This window comes from Vicugna pacos, chromosome 17 (genome assembly GCF_048564905.1).
Source record: "Vicugna pacos chromosome 17, VicPac4, whole genome shotgun sequence".
In the NCBI taxonomy this organism is placed as follows: Eukaryota; Metazoa; Chordata; class Mammalia; order Artiodactyla; family Camelidae; genus Vicugna; species Vicugna pacos.
Window position 1 is genome coordinate 23,529,299 of NC_133003.1, and position 17,423 is coordinate 23,546,721.

Sequence of the window (17,423 nt, forward strand, 5' to 3'; positions counted from 1 at the left end):
GAGAGGGGCCGCCAGGGCTATGCTGTCCCAGGAAAGTCTCCAGTATGAGGAAGGACCCTGGTGGCTGCTGCTTCCCGCTGGGTGGTCAGCATGTGGGTACACAGAGAGTGAGGGATGGGGGCTGGTGAGTAGGGACTCAGACTCCAGTGGCTAGGGTTCCGTCCTGGACCCATGCACGGCCTGGCTAAGATCCATCCTCTCCATGGCAGGGTGGCTGGCATTCAGGTCATGGGCATGGAGTCAGACAAGCTGTGACCCTCCGCTTGCACAAGGAGTCCTCCCTCCCATGAGGCTCAAGTCCTGCGGGTCCTGCAGATGTGTCCTTCTCTCTCCCCTTCCTCCAATGCCACAATGGTCCAGCCCCCAGCAGCCACCATAAATGACTGTCCCAGCCTCCCCAACATCCCCTGTCCTGAACACCTTCCTTCAGCCTGTTCTCCATTCAGAAACTAGGGGATTTTTTTAATGACAACTAGACCCAGCCAGCCCTGGGCTTAAAGCTCTTTAGGGGCTCCTTTGCCCCCTAGACACAACCCCTTACCCCCCTCCTGGCCCATCCAGCCCTGGAGAAGGGGCTGCAGCTTCTCCTTTGCTTGAAGCAGGGGTAGAAGGGTGCTGGGGCCAGAGGAGGAGGCGCTGGTGGGGAGGCGCTGGATGGACATGCTATAGATGCACAGAAACCACAGGCGAGATGATGCCCCTGGAGGTACACAACAGACCAGCCCTGGGAAAGGAGATGGCTGCCTGAGCAAAGGGGGCGCGGCAGGGGCTGGAGTGGGGACCCCCGTTGCCTGTCAGGGCTCATCTGGCCCACCAGAGACAATGGGGCTGAGGCCTCGTCTTCCCTCTGGAGAGTTGCTAATGATGGTCTTTAATGGCCTTGCTTGGGAAGGGATGACCTCACTGGGCCGCACCCTGATGAGAGGAGGCTGGAGTCAGAGGCAGGTGGCTCCTCCATCACTATGAGACCTGCTTGGGCTTGTCCTGTCTGAGAAATGAGGGGGCAGTGTGTGCACGTGCGCATCAGGTCCTTCACAGGGACAGAGGGAGAAGGCTTCTAGACCAATGAGGGAGGCAGGACCTGGGTGAAAAGATTCAGGACTGTAAGCTTGTGTGTGTTGGGGGTGGGCTTGCTTCCACTGTGACTGACTCTGTGACACCCTGGCTCAGACTTGCTTTGCCCGGCTACATGGGGTGAAGGGGAACAGGACGAATCTGAACTCCCCCTGGGCTCTCAGTTCTGCTGGGCACTGGAATTCAGATGAGACCAATCCCAGAAGGCCTCTGGGAGGAGGCGAGAGGGCTGTGTCTGGGGAGGGAGGGCCTAGAACAAGCAGCAGAAAAGTATCAAAGATCAGGACCCAGACACCCCCAATGCCACCCAGGCCCCTGAGGTGCCCCGAGGTTAACATGTTAGCATGCTCCCACCAGTGACACCTGGCTCCCGCACCAGCCTCTCTGGCTTCCGTCAGGGGTTTGGGTGTGGGTGTGGGTAGCCCTGGCCACATCCTTACTGATGCAGAGGCCCTGCCCGCTGCACACAGTGTCCGGGCAGGCCTGCGTGTGTCCGGGGCGGCAGCAGGGGAGGGGGCAGTTTCTAGCACAGGCTTGCTACTGGCCCCGCCCCCCCATTCATAATGGATGACTATGTTTGCACTCTGGGGAGGGGCCCCATTGGGGTGGGCCCTCTCCAGAGGGCTGCCTCCCTCTCCCCTAGGCTTAGAACCGGACCACCTAGGGAAGTGTTCATCTCTTTTGTGGTTTCCTTGTCAGACCCCATTCGGGGTGACTCTTCCACAGTGCTACAAGTTCCTGCTCGTGCCCAACCTTAGTCACGCCTGCTGTTGCACCTGATTCATTTCTCAGAGGGCAAGTTAAGGGCCCCATTATCCTGCCACCCAGCCTGACATCACTGAACTTCCCTCGGGCATGTTCCCACTCCTGGGACAGCCCAGGAGGCACAGGAAATGGCTCCTGGATGAATGTGCGAGGGAGCCAGTCAGTGAGTGAGTAGCTCAGATCCTCCTCCCATGAGAAAGCTAAGAAGTGGCTAAGAAGGAAGTGAGGGGGTCCCCAGGGCCTGGGCTGAGATGGAGACAACAGAGACCCAGAGAGAGGCATAAAGAAGGTCAAGAGGAAAGAGTGAACTGAGGGCGCAGAGATGAAGCAGATGCAGCCCAGAGAGCCAGGTGTCCATGAGCTCTGGAGACACCAGCATCCAAGGCCTCAGCCAAAGATGGCCTGGGATAGACAGAGTCCATGGGGGGACAGCACAGCCAAGACAAGGTGGAACAGCAGGAACTCAGAGTGAGGGACCATGAGGCAGGAACCTGGGACCCAAGATGGGATCAGCAGTCCAGAGTAAGCATGGCCTAGGCTAAGGTCAGAGCCAGGACCAGGAGCCCCAGTCACCTATTCCTCTGTCTTCACTGGAAGGAAGCTGAAGGGAACCTCAGCCAGGCATAGGACTGAGGTGGGAGTTTTTACAGATGAGGACACTGAGGGCCAGAGAGGCCACCTGGCTTCAGGTTGTATGGAAGGTCAAGCCCCTGAGTCCTCGATTGGAGGAGGCAGCTCAGGAGGCAACTGCCGCTCCCGCCCCCCACCCTGTGCTTGGGCACGCCGGCACTGCCAGGCACTTACTCGGTCTAGGGCCCAGCCCCCAGCCCAGCACCCGCGGGCTTCCCCAGCCCTGGCCAAGGACAGCAAGAGGGAACAAAGGTCCAGTCTCTGCCTGCTCAGGCCCCCACCCCCTTGCCTGCCCCTGGCACAGAAGGACCAGGGCCCTGAGGGAGCCCAAGAGCAAAAGCAGCCCCCACCCCTTTGCCGATGCTGCGAGAAACCACCTCCTCTTCCCCATTCACAGGCCTGCTGGCTGCACTCCAGTGTTGCCCCATTCTCAAGATGGGAAGCCGGAGTAAGAGCGTTGAGGAGCCAGCAGCCACACAGCTGGGATTTGAACCCATGTCCCTTGGCCTGCAGAAGCTGTCCTTTAGCCCTCATCAGATGCATGAAGTTGCGACTGTTCTGGTCAGACTTAACTCCTGGGAGAGATGGGGCAGGGACAGAGACAGAGACAGGAGGGACTGGAAAACCCAAAGGGGAGAGTCCTGGGGAGGGGGCTGGGTGGCTCCTGCCCACTCTCTCCACCTGGGGCCAGCCAAGTGCTGGGCACAGCAAAGGGATAAAGCGAGGGGAGAGGCAGAGATGGGGAAACTGAGTCAGCATCCAGGCTCCCCCACCCTTCCTGACTGGGGCTCACTCAATCCAGCCAGAGTGAGGTGGACGCCAGCCCCTGTAGAGCTCCCATTTCGTCTGTAACATGGGGCTGTGTGGCCCACTGGGGGCCTCACTCCCCAAGCCATGGCCCTCATCCTTCTCCAGGCCCCTTCCCTTCTCCTGCCCAGGGCCTTGAGCCTCCAGAGGGGCCTGCATGGAGGCCTGGCCCTCACCTGCTCTGGAGAGGCCAGGCACAGCCAACGCCTCCCTGTAGGTCCAGACCAGGAAATGAACATAATGGGCTCATCGTGCCTGAGCACGAAAAGCACTGGGTATCTGGGTGTGACTGGCCCCACTTTACAGAAATGGATACTAAGGCTGAGGAACCTGTCTGAGGCCACACAGTTCCTAAGGAGCAAAGAAGGGCTGACCTGCTCACTGACCAGGCTTCACGTCCTACAGGTATCCCCAGGCCAGTGGGGGAAGGAGTGGGGTAGATAAACGCACACCCCGTCCCATCCACAAGAGCAGCAAGAGAAGGGGCCAGGGCCCTGGGGCTGCAGCGGGCTGGGTCAGGAGCCTAGAGCACTTGGGCAGTCTGGGCAACGTCCAAGCGGACAGCCTTGGGCAATTCTGGGCGAGCAGGGGCTCAGTTGTGTGACTTTGGGCCACAAAACTTCTCTAAGCCTCATCTCCTGCCAACCAATGGGCCAAAGCCCTCTGAGAAAGCCCAGATGCCCCTGCCTGCCTGCGCCTGAACGGCTAGGGAAATGCCCGCAACTCTAGCTTCTCCAGAGGCCCAGTGGCTCCTCCCAGCTGACCAGTCAAAGCCAGCACTCAGCAGGCCCAGGCCACTGCCTCCTTCCCAGCAGGAGCTGGGACACTGGCCACAGTGCCCGTTCTTGCCACTCCACCCCGACCCTAGGCCCTGATCAGACACAAGTCATTTTAAAGAAAAAATAATATTTATTTGCAATATAAACAAAGTCCCGTTGCTGGTTCGGGATATATATATGTATGTGTGTATATATGTAGGGTCACAAATTTTCCTTCATAAGATCATAAAGCAAAACTGGCCACCCTCTTGGCATACCCTCATTTACACAAATCTGATGCATCTTTCTGGGTTTTTCTTTTTAAAGGTAAAAAAGAGAGGAAGAGAACCATGTACAGCATGGAAGCTTTTTGTCAATTTCTCAACTGTGGCAAGATTTTAATCTGCTGCCTTAAAGAATCCCTGAAAACCACCCCTGTGAGGTAAGATGCAGTGGGGGCGGAGTTTCCGTGGCCTCGCTCTCATGCTGAGGGTGGGCTCGCTCAGGGACCCCGGCTCGACTGCTCACCCCTCCCGGGGACCCCATGCAGTCCTGACACCTGGGAGCACTGAGCTTGGAGAAGGAACAGAACTGGAGGAGGATAACGGAATCCGTGGCTTTGTTCTGTGGATACAGGGGCAGGGTGGGGGATGGACAGAGCCTCACACCCCTTTCTTTCCTAGTCTATCCTCGCTGCATCCCTGCGCTGGGATTGAAATGGGTGCGAGTTTCTTAATGGAAGGCATGGGTGAGATGAGCGCAGGGCAGGCTTCCACGGGACAAGGGGGCTGGGGGTGGCAGCTGAACCAGAGCGAAGGCCAGGGTGTGGGAAGAAACTCGGGAGGTGGGGCTGGGCCGCACCACCAAAAAGCTTCCCCGGTCCCTGGGCCTCTACTCTCAGCTACAAACAGAGAGAGAGAGACAGACAGAAGTAGTGGGTACATATAGAAAAGGGCCTGGGGCCCAGCCCCCTCAACCCAGGGCTGAGCCCAAAGGGCTAATGCTACTGTTTGGCAGTCCCCCGTGGCCCCATGTCCAGCAGGACAGCGACAGGGCCTCCATCTCCTGCCTCAGGCAGTCTTCAGGGACTACCAGAAGGGCAGCTGGGAGGGCAGAGAACACCAAGGCCGCCTGTCCAGCCCCTGACTCACAACCCGCGGCAGTCATCACAGGCAAATGCAGTGCCAAGTCGGGCTGGGCAGAGGTGGGAGGTCTGGGCAGGGCTGGGGGTCCCGATGCCGGGAGAGCAGCAAGCCACCCCTTTTAAGAAGGGCTGCTGCAGAAATGGAGGCTTCACACATGTGCAAAACGCATTTGGTCAAGATCAACGTGGGGTTTGTCTTCTCCATTAAAAACAAAAACCCAAAAACTGCTTTTTGAAATAGAAAAACAAAACTGAGAACATTTCTCTCTCTCGCAGGATCAAGAAAGGGATGAAATACTGGTTTATACAATCCACTGTTGCATGTAGCCTGAAAATAACACTTTTCATTAAAAAAAGAAAAATCAAGAAGAGCATGAACACTCTGTGCTCCAGGGAGCTCGGATTTACCTGCCAAAAGTAAAAAGTAAACTCAGGTCCATGGATGTGTCTTTAAAAAAACTAGCCAAACTGGCTGGGCCATCAGCAGAAAAGAGTGTCCTGGGACAAGGAGGGGGCCCCCGCGGGACTCACCAAGCCACGGGTCTGAGCGTGGAGGGCCCCGCTGGAAAGTCCTGCCGGGGGAGGCCTTGCTGGGGGCTGCACCAGCCCTGAGATGGCGCGGGAAGCTCGGCCGCCCATCAGCCCGGGCCTCTGGGCACAGGCGATGTCCAGGTTCCTCAGGCCAGAGGCAGCGGGTGTGGGCCCTCCCAGCTGGCCCCAGGGAGGACCGGGGAGGGACCAGCCCCCGGGCCCCCGGCCTCACGTGGACTCGAGCGTGTTGAGCGGGAACAGGTTGTGGTTGGTGGGCGTGGAGAAGTAGAGCTGCTCGCTGGGGGTGTGGTTGTCACACGGGCTGCTCAGCCCCAGCGTCCGCTCGAAGTCCAGCAGCTGCCCCATAAAGTTGAAGTTGGGTGAGATGTTGGACTTTTTCCTCTTGACAAAGTCGTAGGCGTCGTTGAGTGACAGGTTCATCTTCTGCATCAGGTAGGCCACCGTGACGGTCACCGAGCGGCTGATGCCGGCCAGGCAGTGCACCAGGACCCCACACTTCTTGGAGCGGGCCTCATCTGAAACACACAGGCACGGGTCAGGGAGGCACCTCCTCCAGGGAGCCACCACAGGTGGCATGGTGACGGGCTGGTGCTGCCTGACTCTCAAGGGACCTGGTGACGTCCCAGGCGGGGGGCACAGTGACTTGGGTAGAGGTCAAGAGGATGACTGTGGAGAGGGCCCAGCCACACATGAACTCCAAGTCACTGGACCTCCCTGCAACTCCGTTTTCTCATCTGTCAGAGGGGCTGGCTTAGTCACAGGGCTCTGAGGAGGACCTGAGGGTGTCATAAACAGTGTGATCACTGCCAGTCCTACTGCTGCCATAACTGTGCTACGACTGTGCCGAGGGTGTCACCTGCATCCTCTCAGGTCATCTGCACCATGGCTACCAAGCTAATTTTATAAATGAGGAAACAGACACAGCAACAAAGTGACGAGCCCAAGGCCACACAAAGGCTCCCCCTAACTCATCGCACCCACCACTGCCAGCCCATGACCTGGGGCAGCTCCCAGGGGTACCCCCGAGAGCCTGCTGGGAAACAGACTAGAAGAGGCTCCTCCACAAGAGAACGGGGGGGTGCCTGGCCCTGTATTCATCTCTTCCCTGTGACCAGCCAGTCCCTGGGGTCTTAGCCCTGCTCCTGAATAGTCAGGGATGAGGGCCACGCCTCAAGTTTCACAAGTGGGGTTTGCTTAGGTGGGGCCCACCCAGCCCATGTGCCTGTGACAACTCCCACCACAGCCAACCAGGTTCTGACAGCTCCCCCTCCACCCCTCCCAGTCCCCCCAGTGCCGCTGTCAGACTCCTCTGCCTGACATGTAGTAGGAGCTCAGTAAACACTGGTTTGAGCCACTGAGCAAGCCAGTCCTGTCATCGCTCCTCCACAGAACCCTGGGGCAGCTACGTCACCATGCCAGAAACATAGATTAACAAGACACAGACCTGCAGCCTTCAAGGTCCCCCTCCTGAGCCCACTGGGAGCGAGGCATACAGCTGTCACTTAAACAGTGCACTCCTACAGGATGCTGCACAGGTTCTCAAATTGCCCCTCATCTGGTGTTCGCTGTCTCTGGCCTGGCAGGCCTTTCCCTCCCCACCCCTACACGAGGGTGGCCAGGGCTAACATGCAGGAGGTGCTTCATCCAGACTTGGGGACCAACTGGGAGCAAGACCAGTAGGGGAAGAGACAAATGTTGCGGCTTCATGGGGAATCACACTGTCTGACCTTGCGATGTGGGGCAGCAGAAGGGGGTGGTGGCGATAAGCCTCCAGTGGTGACACATCAAGATACAGGGAAGGCCTGGCCCCCAAACCTACTCCCGGGTGATCCAAGGTAAAACCACTTCCGCTGGCTTTATTTTTAGCCCTCTCAGGGTGCAGCTGAGCCGTGGGGGTGCTGGTGTTTGATCCTGCCCCATTGAGTCCTATGGGATGCTACAGCATGAATTCCTTCACTTGTCAAATGGGGACGATGGTTCCCTCTACCTCTACGCCCTGGTCTGTCCCCCTCCCCAGATAGAAAGGGGACTTCAAGGATAAAGGCCCTATAAACCAGGCTCAGCCCTGGGAAATCCGGGGGCCCCCCTCCACTCCCTCCCTCACCGGGGAGAACACGAATGCCGCGGTGGCACCAGAGCCCTCTTGGCCATGTCCTCCTGGGCGGCCCCTCCCCCAGGCCTCTGGCTTCCTTCCTTCCCCCAAGCCAGGCACCTAGTTTTGGTTCCCAGTAAGCGGATGAGGCGGGGAAGCCTCCCACTTCCTGTTATTAAAGCTAGCCCAGCCCAGCTGACACCAAAACGCCCTCCACTGGACACAGCTGCCAGCAGGAAAAGCCTGCCTGGGCCACCCTCTCCCTGACACCGGAGGCTGGGCAGAACCCTGGGTTACCAGGCTCAGAGAGCCCAGGGTTTATGTCCACCCTGATCTGGTGTCCCTTCCCCAAACCCTGGTGAGAACTGAGGCCAAGGAAGACGACCTGCAATCTAACAGCCTCCAGCTGGCCAGGGAGGAAGCGGATGGGAGGTCAGAAATAAGGCGACTCGTGGAGTCAGCTGAGGCTGCGGATGCTGGGGGCTCAGAGGGCTCTAAGCCAGACGGCACAGCACACTGCCCTGGGGGAGGCCTTCCTCAGCCTCCCTCACACTCTCTGGATACCCTCTACATGCCAGTTAAGCCCCACAGACTGCCAGGAGTATCTGGAGCCCTGTCGAGCCCCTTAGAGTCATCATGTTCCAACAGCTGCCTATTTGGGGGAGGCCTCTGGCTCCAGGCCATCCTTTAGCCCCCACAGGTACACTGTAAAGCCCAAAGAGGAACCGTGACAGCCCCATCCTAAAGAGACACGTGTGCTGAGGCATGACGCAGAGCAAGTGAGACCCGTGGGAGGTCTGAGGGCTAGGATGTTTCAGCTTGCTGAGCCCAAAACAGCGCAGCCAGGAAAACCCAAGCTGGACAGCAGAGTCCATGGAGGTGCCGACAGCTGTAGGGAGCCTGGGACTCAGGCCCTGAGGCCCACTGTGACTCACAGCGGGCCTGGGTACACCCATGGGCACACGCTGGCACATGTAGGGCACACACAGGTCTCAACAGGCCCAGAGGTACCTGGCCAGGCACGGGCGACACCCAGAGTCTCACACACACCTTGACACGCCTGCGCACCCACCCTGCCCAAAGCCCGGCAGCACCTACCAATGAAGCTGATGGCCTCAGGGAAGAACTGGGAGAGGTTCTGGCTCCAGTGGTCAGAGATGGGGATCTGCTTGTAGGTGAACTCGCCCCCGTGCTCGAAGGCGTTGGGCAGGTTGGGCGTGACATTGAGGATATACTTGATGCCGTACTTGCCGAGCACATCCAGGTTGGTGGAGTCCTTGGCGCAGCCGAGGTAGAGGTAGGGCAGGATCTGGACGGGGAAGGTCGGTTGGCTGGATGGCACAGGGCTGCCGTCCGACTCGGTGGCACTGCTGGGCAGCTCTCGGTCCGACTCACCATCGGAGCAGTCAGAGCTGATGCGGAGGCCCCCCAGGCCCAGCACCGAGGTGGGCGGCGAGCCACTCGGGGAGGACGAGCTATCCACATTGGTCTCGCAGTGCTCTGAGTACTCTGTCTGGAACTTGTTGAAACCACCTGTGGCCAGGGTGAGACAGGGCCTTGGTGAGAGGCTGACAATGTCACCAGCCAGTGCCCCCAGAACAAACAGGCTGCATGAGACCAGCGACAGCCAGGGCTCCCCCTCGGCAAGCACTGTACCATGGACAACGTGGGTGGTGCCAAGTATTTACATATGTATCTTCTCCTGTTTTCTCCACATCTGTCCTATGACCCACTTCACAGATGGGGAGATGGGGAAACTGAGACCCTGGGCGGTGAAGTAACATGCCTGAGCTCCATACCCTTACCCATAAGGCTTCAGGGCCCCAGCTACACCACCAGCTTTAGGGCACTTGAGGACAGACCCCAGCTCATTCTTCTTCCACAGCTCCCAAGCACACCTGGCACCCACAAGTGCTAAGTAACTGCTGTGCTAAAGGAAAGCAAACCCCATCTCAGGCCAGCACCTATGGGTTTGCAAACCCCTCCTAGATGTGAGTCTAAGGCGCCAGAGCTGTGTCTGGGTCAGCTAGAGGCTGAGAGGGCCTGGGCCTCCTGACTAAGAATCCAGTGCTTGCCCCAGACCCTCAACCACAGTCAAGAAAGGGAGTGTGAAGGTATTGGCTGGCTCTTTCTCCCAGTAAGGGCAGGTTCAGAAAAGGGGTCCCAGCTCCAGACCCTCAACCACAGTCAAGAAAGGGAGTGTGAAGGTATTGGCTGGCTCTTTCTCCCAGTAAGGGCAGGTTCAGAAAAGGGGTCCCAGCTCCAATTCTCCAGAACCCCCCTTAGAACACAAGGTCCCCCCCCCCCAGCCTTGGACCTACAGAAGGGGAGGCTGCTTGGGGTTTTACAGGAACAAGAAATGGGGAGCGCCTTGCAGCTAAGCATGGGCCCTGCGCCCGAGGGTGCCGCAGGCCTCCCCTCCCCTCTCGTCTGCCCGCCCCGCTGCCAGCAAGAGGCCATTTTGGAATGTTAATTGGAAACACCGGCTGCAGCCACTCGCCTCCCAGCGCTGCCTCCCTCTTCCACAATCTCTGGGGCAGCAGGCTAAGGACTTGGGGGTCCCGGAAAACCATAGCTGGGTCAAGGCACACTGCTTACAGCCCTGCTCCCAGCGCCTCCAAGAGGCGGTGACTCCCCAAGCGGTGAGACTCATGCCAGGATGCCCGGAGTCCCCCAACCTAATCGGTCCCTATGCCCTAGCAGGGGCAGGAATCGTTGTGAAAGGTTCCTGTCCTAACCCTGGCCTTCCAGGGACACGCATTCTAGGCTGGAGGAGCTGGATTTGGGTGCCCAGGAGGGGACCCTCCCTCCGCAGAGAGGCTCAGCTGGGACCTGGGAGCTGCAAAGGCTCCAAAAGGCAAAAAAAGGAAAGCCCAGACGGGGAAAAGTTTGTTCAGCCCACTCGAATCGTGCCCAGAAAGGGGTATAGAGGCGGCCCCCGGCGCCGGCCTAAACCTGCACCGCGGGGGCCGGGCTCCCGGGAGGAGCGGATGCGGGCCGGGGGCGACGTGGCGCCGACCTGGGAGGCTGCGGGCGCGGGGAGAGAAAGCAGCCTCTCGCGGGGGTATCAGAGAGCCGCGGAAGAGCCCCAATCCCGGACGGGATCTGGGTCCTGCCCTCACCTTGGAGGTAGTAGGCCTGGCAGCCGTCGTCGCGCAGCTTTTGCAGGAGAAGGCCAAGCACCGAGGCTGGAGCGCCGGGCTCTGGCTGCCACTCAGCCGTGGCCTCGTCGTAGAGCAGCACGGTGGCCGCCTTGCAGCGCGTAGCGAAGCGCTCCTTGTCGGCGTGGTTGGGGATGATGGAGCGGATGGGCAGGTTGCCCTTGCGCAGGCGGCGCAGCATGAGGCCCGGGATGGCCAGGTTGATGGCCGTCTCGATGTGCGAAGACTCGAAGAGCTCGTGCGGCCGGCAGTCGAGCAGCAGCAGGGACGCGCCGCCGCGCGCCTCCAGCTCCTCTTGCAGCCACTCGGCGCTCTTGCATGGCATGGCCCCCGCACCCGTCGCCGCGCCTGCCCCGGTGCTCGCGCCGGACCCGGACCCCGCACCGGGCTCGGACCCCGCCCCGGTGTCCCCAGCCGCCGACGCCCCCGAGGCCGACATGTGCGCCCGCGCTGGGGGGCCGCGGAGCTGGTTTTTCATGGGGAGCGCGGGCGGCCCGGGGCCGGGGCCGGGCAGCCCTGCCCTGGGACGCGCCCCGGCCGCGCGGGCCCCAGCGGCGTCTCCGGGCGCCCGCCTCCCGCCGAGCTGCACGCCGGCCACCCCGGCCTCCCGGCCTCCGTCCCGCCCGGCCCTCCGCGCGCGCCGCGGCCTGACAGCCCCAATTAAACGGCAGCTCCGGCGGCCGCGCGCCGAGGCGTCCTCCGGGGGGCGGGGCCGCGACGCCGGCGCCCGGGCTTAAAGGAGCCGCGCCTCCGCCACCCCTCCCCACCGAGTACGCGGGCGCGCGAGCGGTCCCGTGCGCCCACACACCTGCGTCCGGAGACTGGCGTCCGGGCCTTCTTCCGGCCCCAGCGCTGCCGTCCTCTCACCTTGCCCAGAACAGGTTATGACTCGTCTAGGGGGCCTGGCCAAGACGCCTATGCCCAGGTCCCCTATGTCAGCGCTCCCAGCTCCTCTGTGCCTACCTTGAAGGGCTGCCCTGGGGGCGTCCGGCACCTGGCACCCCCTTCCCACATTCCCTGAAGCAGAGTTTCCCCGGGGATGTGGCGGAGGGAGAGGGCGATCAAGCTGACCCAATGTCTCCTCCTTCTGTCAACCGCATTCATTCATTCTTTCAGCGAGTTCATTCAACAAATGGAAATCGAACGCCTACTATGTGCCAGGCCCTGTGCTTATGCGGTCACTGTTTTAGGCGATTGCGCAGTCCCACTGAGGACCACAGGCTCGGGAACCTGAAGGTAGTCTCACCTCAGCAGGCCTGAGGGGGAATCATCACCTAGAGGACTGCGGAGTAGGACGGCTTAGGGCCTTGCCACCCTCCGAGGGCAGGGGTGGAGAAATCCTGGAAAGGACCAGCCCAGGGAAAAGAGAACGGTCACTTTAAGAAAGCTTTCCAAGCAGGGTGGTGACGGGGGGAGCTTACTGAAGCGCCACGTGACTTCTACAGAGGAGCGGGTGGGAGAGTGCTCCTTTATAATCGACTGCCCTCCGCCTACCTCCTCCCAACGCACCAATCAACTTTTGTGGTAGGTGGGCGTGCGCCACGCAGATGGCCAATCGCAGCCCAAGGAGACACTGCGGGGGAGAGGGAGGCGGGGCCGGCCGAAAATCCCACCCAGCGCGGGAAATGGGCGGGGTCTCAGCGAGCGCCGTGCATCGGCTCGCTGGCTGGCTGGGCGGAGGAGGTGAAAGGATCCGCAGGTAGCGCTAGAACAAAGCGGCCCCACTCGAGCGGCGCGCGCGCGCGCGCGCAGGGCATGCCGCGCTTTCCCTACAGAACCAGGGCTGTCTGCCCTGGGAGGGAGCTCGCAGCGGAGCCCTGCGGTTTCTCTGGTCCTTTCCTTGACGAGCAGAGTGCCCCCACCTCTTTGGGGTTTACCCCTCCCACTCTGCCCGAGGCTGGTCGACTCACAGCCACGCAGCCTCTACACCCAGCTGGAGGGAGTCAGGGTCAGAGGTGAGGGGAGGTGGTGCTTGAGATTTGCCGAAGGGAGGGCTTCTGGAACCTGCAGGATCTGAGTTTTCTGTTGACCTGAAGGCACGAAGAGGGGCGGCCCTGAAGCAGTCCCGCTAACCACCTTCCCCTCCACACACCCACCCCTGCTGACCAGTGACTCATTCCTCCATGGGCTCGTTAGGGGCTGTTGGAGCTAAGACTGTGCCTCTCACTAGTAGGGGCACAACTGGGATAGGAACCTCCACTGTGTCCCCACAGCCTGGTCCTCTGTGTGTGACGAAGCACCTCCCTGGAAGAGGGTAGGAGGCCCACCACCCCTCACATTAGCTGGTGATGGCTCCCTTGGGTCTCTCCCCCTCTGGACTCCTCTAGGGAGACATACAGTCTGGAGGAGAGACCTATGAGAATGTGTGGAATTGGAAAAACTCGCCAGGGGGTGGGGGGCACCCACCAGCAGGGATGTAAGAAGAAGCAGGCTTTGGCTGAGTACAGAAGGGAGAGCATCTGGGGAGGGGGTGACAGTGGAAACAAAGGGTGAAAGAGAATTATCCTGGCCCTGTGAGATGCTGGCAGGGTCCTGGGCCCCCAACACCCTGGCTGGAGGAGAGGCCCAAAGCCATGGTTCCTGAATGGAAGCCCTGCCTCCAGTCCTGAACAGCTAGACACAATGTATAAAATGGATTTCAGCAGGGCTGCCCTTGGGGGTTGATGACAGAGCTGTGGACAGACACAAAACCCTCTGACTTACAAGGCTCAGAGCATAACATGTACTTGCCTATGGTCAGAGCAAGAGGACAGAGCTGCCCCTGCTCAGAGGCCTCGCCCTCCAACTGTCAGCCTCCCTCAAGGATGCTGGGAGAGGGGACTTGGGGCCCTGGGCTAGAACTTGGGATCAAAGACATTCCTCCTCTTTAGGAATGTGGCCTTTCCTGTCTGTCAAAGTTCAGACCCTCCCTCACCTGCAGCCCCTGAGAGAGGTGCCCCACTCATCAGGGTCTTCCTGAGGGGCAGGGTAGGGACCCCAGAACAGGTCTGGGTCTCTGGGGGTGAGGTCTCAGGAGTGGGGTGTGTTTGAGCTCACTGCAGCCGTACCCTCTCCCACAAACCTCTGGGTCTTTGCACACAGTTCCCTCAGCCGGGGCATTTTTTGCCTTCACCCTTCACCTGCCTTCTAGAAGATCCCAGCTCAGTTGTCACCCTCAGGGAGGCCTCCTTTAATCCTCCAGGCTAGATCAGCACCCCCTGCCCCGTGATCCTGGGACCCCTGCCCCAAATCTTTGCTCTGGACTCTATCACAGTCACAGTTCAAAACCCTCCACCAGACTCTCCCTTTGGAGGCCCAATGGCGCATCTGCCCCTCATGAAGCCCATTCCTCCTCCTGCCATCTGCCTCATCCCTAGTTATCCAGGTGCCAGGCCGAAGCCCACAAGGCATGTTTGGAGCTACCTTCCCTGTCTGCCCATATCCAGCCCCAGAACTGCACAGTGAAGGGACATTCCCAGCAGGGGGAGGCTTGGCCATGATAGTGGAATATTTGATGTGAACTGAACAGATAAGAACTACTATGCAGTGCACCTCCACCACCCCCAACACATCCATGTGGCATAGTCACCCAGGAGCGGTGTCACCAAGAATTATTTAAGCATCTTGGAAGCAGACTTTCCTTTTCCCTCTGGTACACATGGGTTTCTTAGAGATGGACCACCAGGTTTTGAATGACATATGCCAGAAGGGGAGGAGGGGAACGGGGTCAGTTCCTTGTCTTCCTATCCTAAGGAGGCTAGCAGAAATCTAGGGTGAGCTCCTGCTTGCTTCCAGGAGAGCAGCTTTCCAGTTGGGGTCCATTTCCCACTAGGAGAGCCGATCAGGACCTGGGGCAGGGGCCGGGCACTCTAGTCCATGGTGCCTGTGGCTGGTGACAAAGCCAGCCTCTGCCCATGGCAGCGCTAGCAGGCTGGGGGAGATGTCCCATCAAGACCCTGCCTGAGAACCAGACTAGGGGTCACCCGCTTACCCCTGAAACTTGGAACAGCTTCTCCCCCATCCCTCGGTGAGGCACCTGTCTGGGTTCCAGTGAGAACAGGTAATGTCAAAGCCAGGCCAGGAGTGGACTGTGAAAGACCTGGCAACTCTCCTGCCCTGGATGGAAGTCCTGGCTGTACACTCCCACATGTGCATGTACAGACACACATAGGGACACACAGTGCAGGCATAAACACGCACAGACCTACCTGTACGTGCACGTATGCTCAAAGGCACATATACATGTGAAATACACAGATACAGACCTATGCACGAGTGCAGAAATATACAATACACATGCAAACAGACCTGGTACATCTGGGCACTTGCCCTTTTGTTGGAGGGGTGCCCACAGAGGGGTTGTTCCAGGCTGGTGGAATCCATACTTCCCTCCCCCAGCCCTTCAGTCACCTGGGCTCACTCTTCCCTATTGCCCGTTGCTGGGATCTGCATGGTGACAAGCTCTAGATGGACGGGAAGTCCATCCTTGCCTTCCTTCCAGCAGGGGGCTGCCAGGCCCTGGGCGATGGCAGGCATGGCCCAGGGAAGCTGGTGCTGGGGAACCAGCCTGTCTGTCCTCCCCCTGACCGGCCCAGGTGTGCTGGGCAGAGAGGGTAGGACAGAGCCCTGGGGAGCAGGTGGGAGAGAAGGTCACACCCAGGAAAGTCAGAACAAGACCTGGCAGGATGGAAGCCAGGGCCTAGAAGATCTGGGAACTCCCCAAGGCCGCATGGAGAAGGCAGAGTGCAGGGAGCCATGCCTCTGTGGGAGCCTCCTGATCAGTTCCTGCTCATTTTTTGAGCACCTGCCCTGGGCGAGGGAGTGTGCCGGGCGGTGAAGTGGGACTTCAGAGGGAAATGAGACAGATTCTTCCTTCTCCCAGCTCCCCACCTAGGAGTGACTGCAGGCCCTGGGCCAACCTCCCCAGGTGGATTCACCATGGCCACTCACTTGAGAGTGTGCCTTTCCCGACCACTTAGCAGCCCACTGGGGCCAGCCACCTTCACCACTGTGCTATGATTTGTCCCTGGCAGACATTACTAGTCAATCACAGCACCTTCTCTTTCTGAACCATCCTCTGGCCTCAAAACCCATCCAAGCAGGCAGGACCAATTGACTGACTTTGGTGGACAAGGGAGATAAAGCCTATTTGCTGAGACCCCAATTCATAGCTAGACCAGCCATGGCTTCTCCGTCCCCACCCCCAGCTCATCTCACCCTGACTTTCTTCTGCTTCTTACTTGGTGCCCCAGACACGGTGCCCCTGCCTCTATGCACTTCCTCATTCCACACCCCACCCTCTGAAATCATCTCCAGCTTCTGAGGGGCCATGGCCTTAGAAAGCCTGCCCTGTTTAACCTCAGCAGAGTCTGCTCTTGCTCCGAGTCCTCCCAGGCAGGGCCCAGCATTTTCCATTCTCTGCCCACTTATGGGCTGCTCAGCCTGCAGGGGTCTGGGGTGGAGAAGGGCTGGGTGTGGAGCCTTCTCTCTCTGCGACTTTTCCTGTGTGCACCTCCCTTCAACACTGGAGTCCCCCAGGAGGTCGCCCAGAGATTTTGGGCCCCACCCATCCTCCATTCCAACCCCTCTAAAGTGTGGGGCCCCCTAAGAGGAGGGGGTCTGCTGGGCTGGTCAGCCTGGGCAAGTGAGCATTTTAAGCCCTGCTCGGGGCTGTCTTGGAACTGATGTCAAGCAGGCCTGGTCCCAACACAAAGGCTGTCCCCTACTTTGCCCTCACCCCATTGCAGCTTTCACCTCCTCAGGTCTGCGTTGCCCCAGATTCTCCAGTAACGTGAGCAGAGCAGGGCTTGTCTATCCATTCTCCAAACGGGAAAACTGAGGCCTAGGAAGGGAAATATCTGGCCCAAGGGCTTGGCTCCAACCCCAGCCAGTTACTCACTCACCCACTGGGCCTGGGGTGAGTCACGGTGGCCCAGGTGATGGGAAGGAAACACATAAACACGGGCGAGTGGAAAGGCGGTTGGTTGGTGGGGGAGGGGGGATGTGCCTGCCTAGGGCTCCCACACATAGGCCCCTGTGGGCTTACTGGTCAGGAGCACACCTGATCGTCTCAAGTCTTGTTTCCTTCTGGCCCCATGTCCAGGCTTTGCACCAGCCCTTGGAGGGCTGTCAACTCACTTGACAGATGGGGAAAATAAGGCCCATGGTTCTAACCCCTGCTGTGGCAAGGGGCTGGGCCCTGGACTAAGAACCCAGGGGCCCCCAGCCAGCTCTCACTGTGGCTCCAGGCTCCTGCAGAGGAGACCCAAGCACGCTCTTCAGGGGGCCCTTTGCTCTGCCAGCCCTTTCCCATCACTGGAGTGGCAATGGACCAACACCGGCAGGGTGAGGGGCAGACTGGGGGCCTGGACAAGCTACTCGCCCTGTCAGGAGGGGAGGCTATATCCTGCAGGTGGCATATGTGCTATCAAATGCTCTTCCCACTTCCATGGCACATGTAG

The 17,423-nt window shown here is 59.6% G+C and overlaps 1 protein-coding gene and 1 long non-coding RNA gene across 2 annotated transcripts; one reads left to right on the forward strand and one right to left on the reverse strand.

Annotated features, from left to right (window-relative positions):
* Positions 1-1,666: 1,666 nt before the first annotated feature.
* On the forward strand, positions 1,667-4,451 carry LOC140686763 (uncharacterized). The gene is made up of 4 exons (XR_012060653.1): positions 1,667-2,006; positions 2,867-3,030; positions 3,583-3,681; positions 4,362-4,451. It is a non-coding gene; the product is annotated as an uncharacterized lncRNA (long non-coding RNA).
* Positions 4,163-12,090, reverse strand: DUSP7 (dual specificity phosphatase 7). Its single transcript, XM_072941389.1, has 3 exons — positions 10,945-12,090; positions 8,921-9,355; positions 4,163-6,245 (listed from the first exon to the last, which is right to left on the reverse strand). Exons 1-3 carry the CDS (start codon positions 11,459-11,461, stop codon positions 5,938-5,940), a joined length of 1,260 nt encoding a protein of 419 aa, XP_072797490.1. The 5' UTR covers positions 11,462-12,090; the 3' UTR covers positions 4,163-5,937.
* Positions 12,091-17,423: the final 5,333 nt, after the last annotated feature.

Coding starts and splice junctions, on each gene's coding strand:
- DUSP7 (XM_072941389.1), bottom strand. CDS start 11,461: ATGAAAAACCAGCTCCGCGGCCCCCCAGCGCGGGCGCACATGTCGGCC. Junction 9,356..10,944: donor CCAGGCCTACTACCTCCAAG/GTGAGGGCAGGA, acceptor CCCTGGCCACAG/GTGGTTTCAACAAGTTCCAG. Junction 6,246..8,920: donor TGAGGCCATCAGCTTCATTG/GTAGGTGCTGCC, acceptor TGTGTGTTTCAG/ATGAGGCCCGCTCCAAGAAG.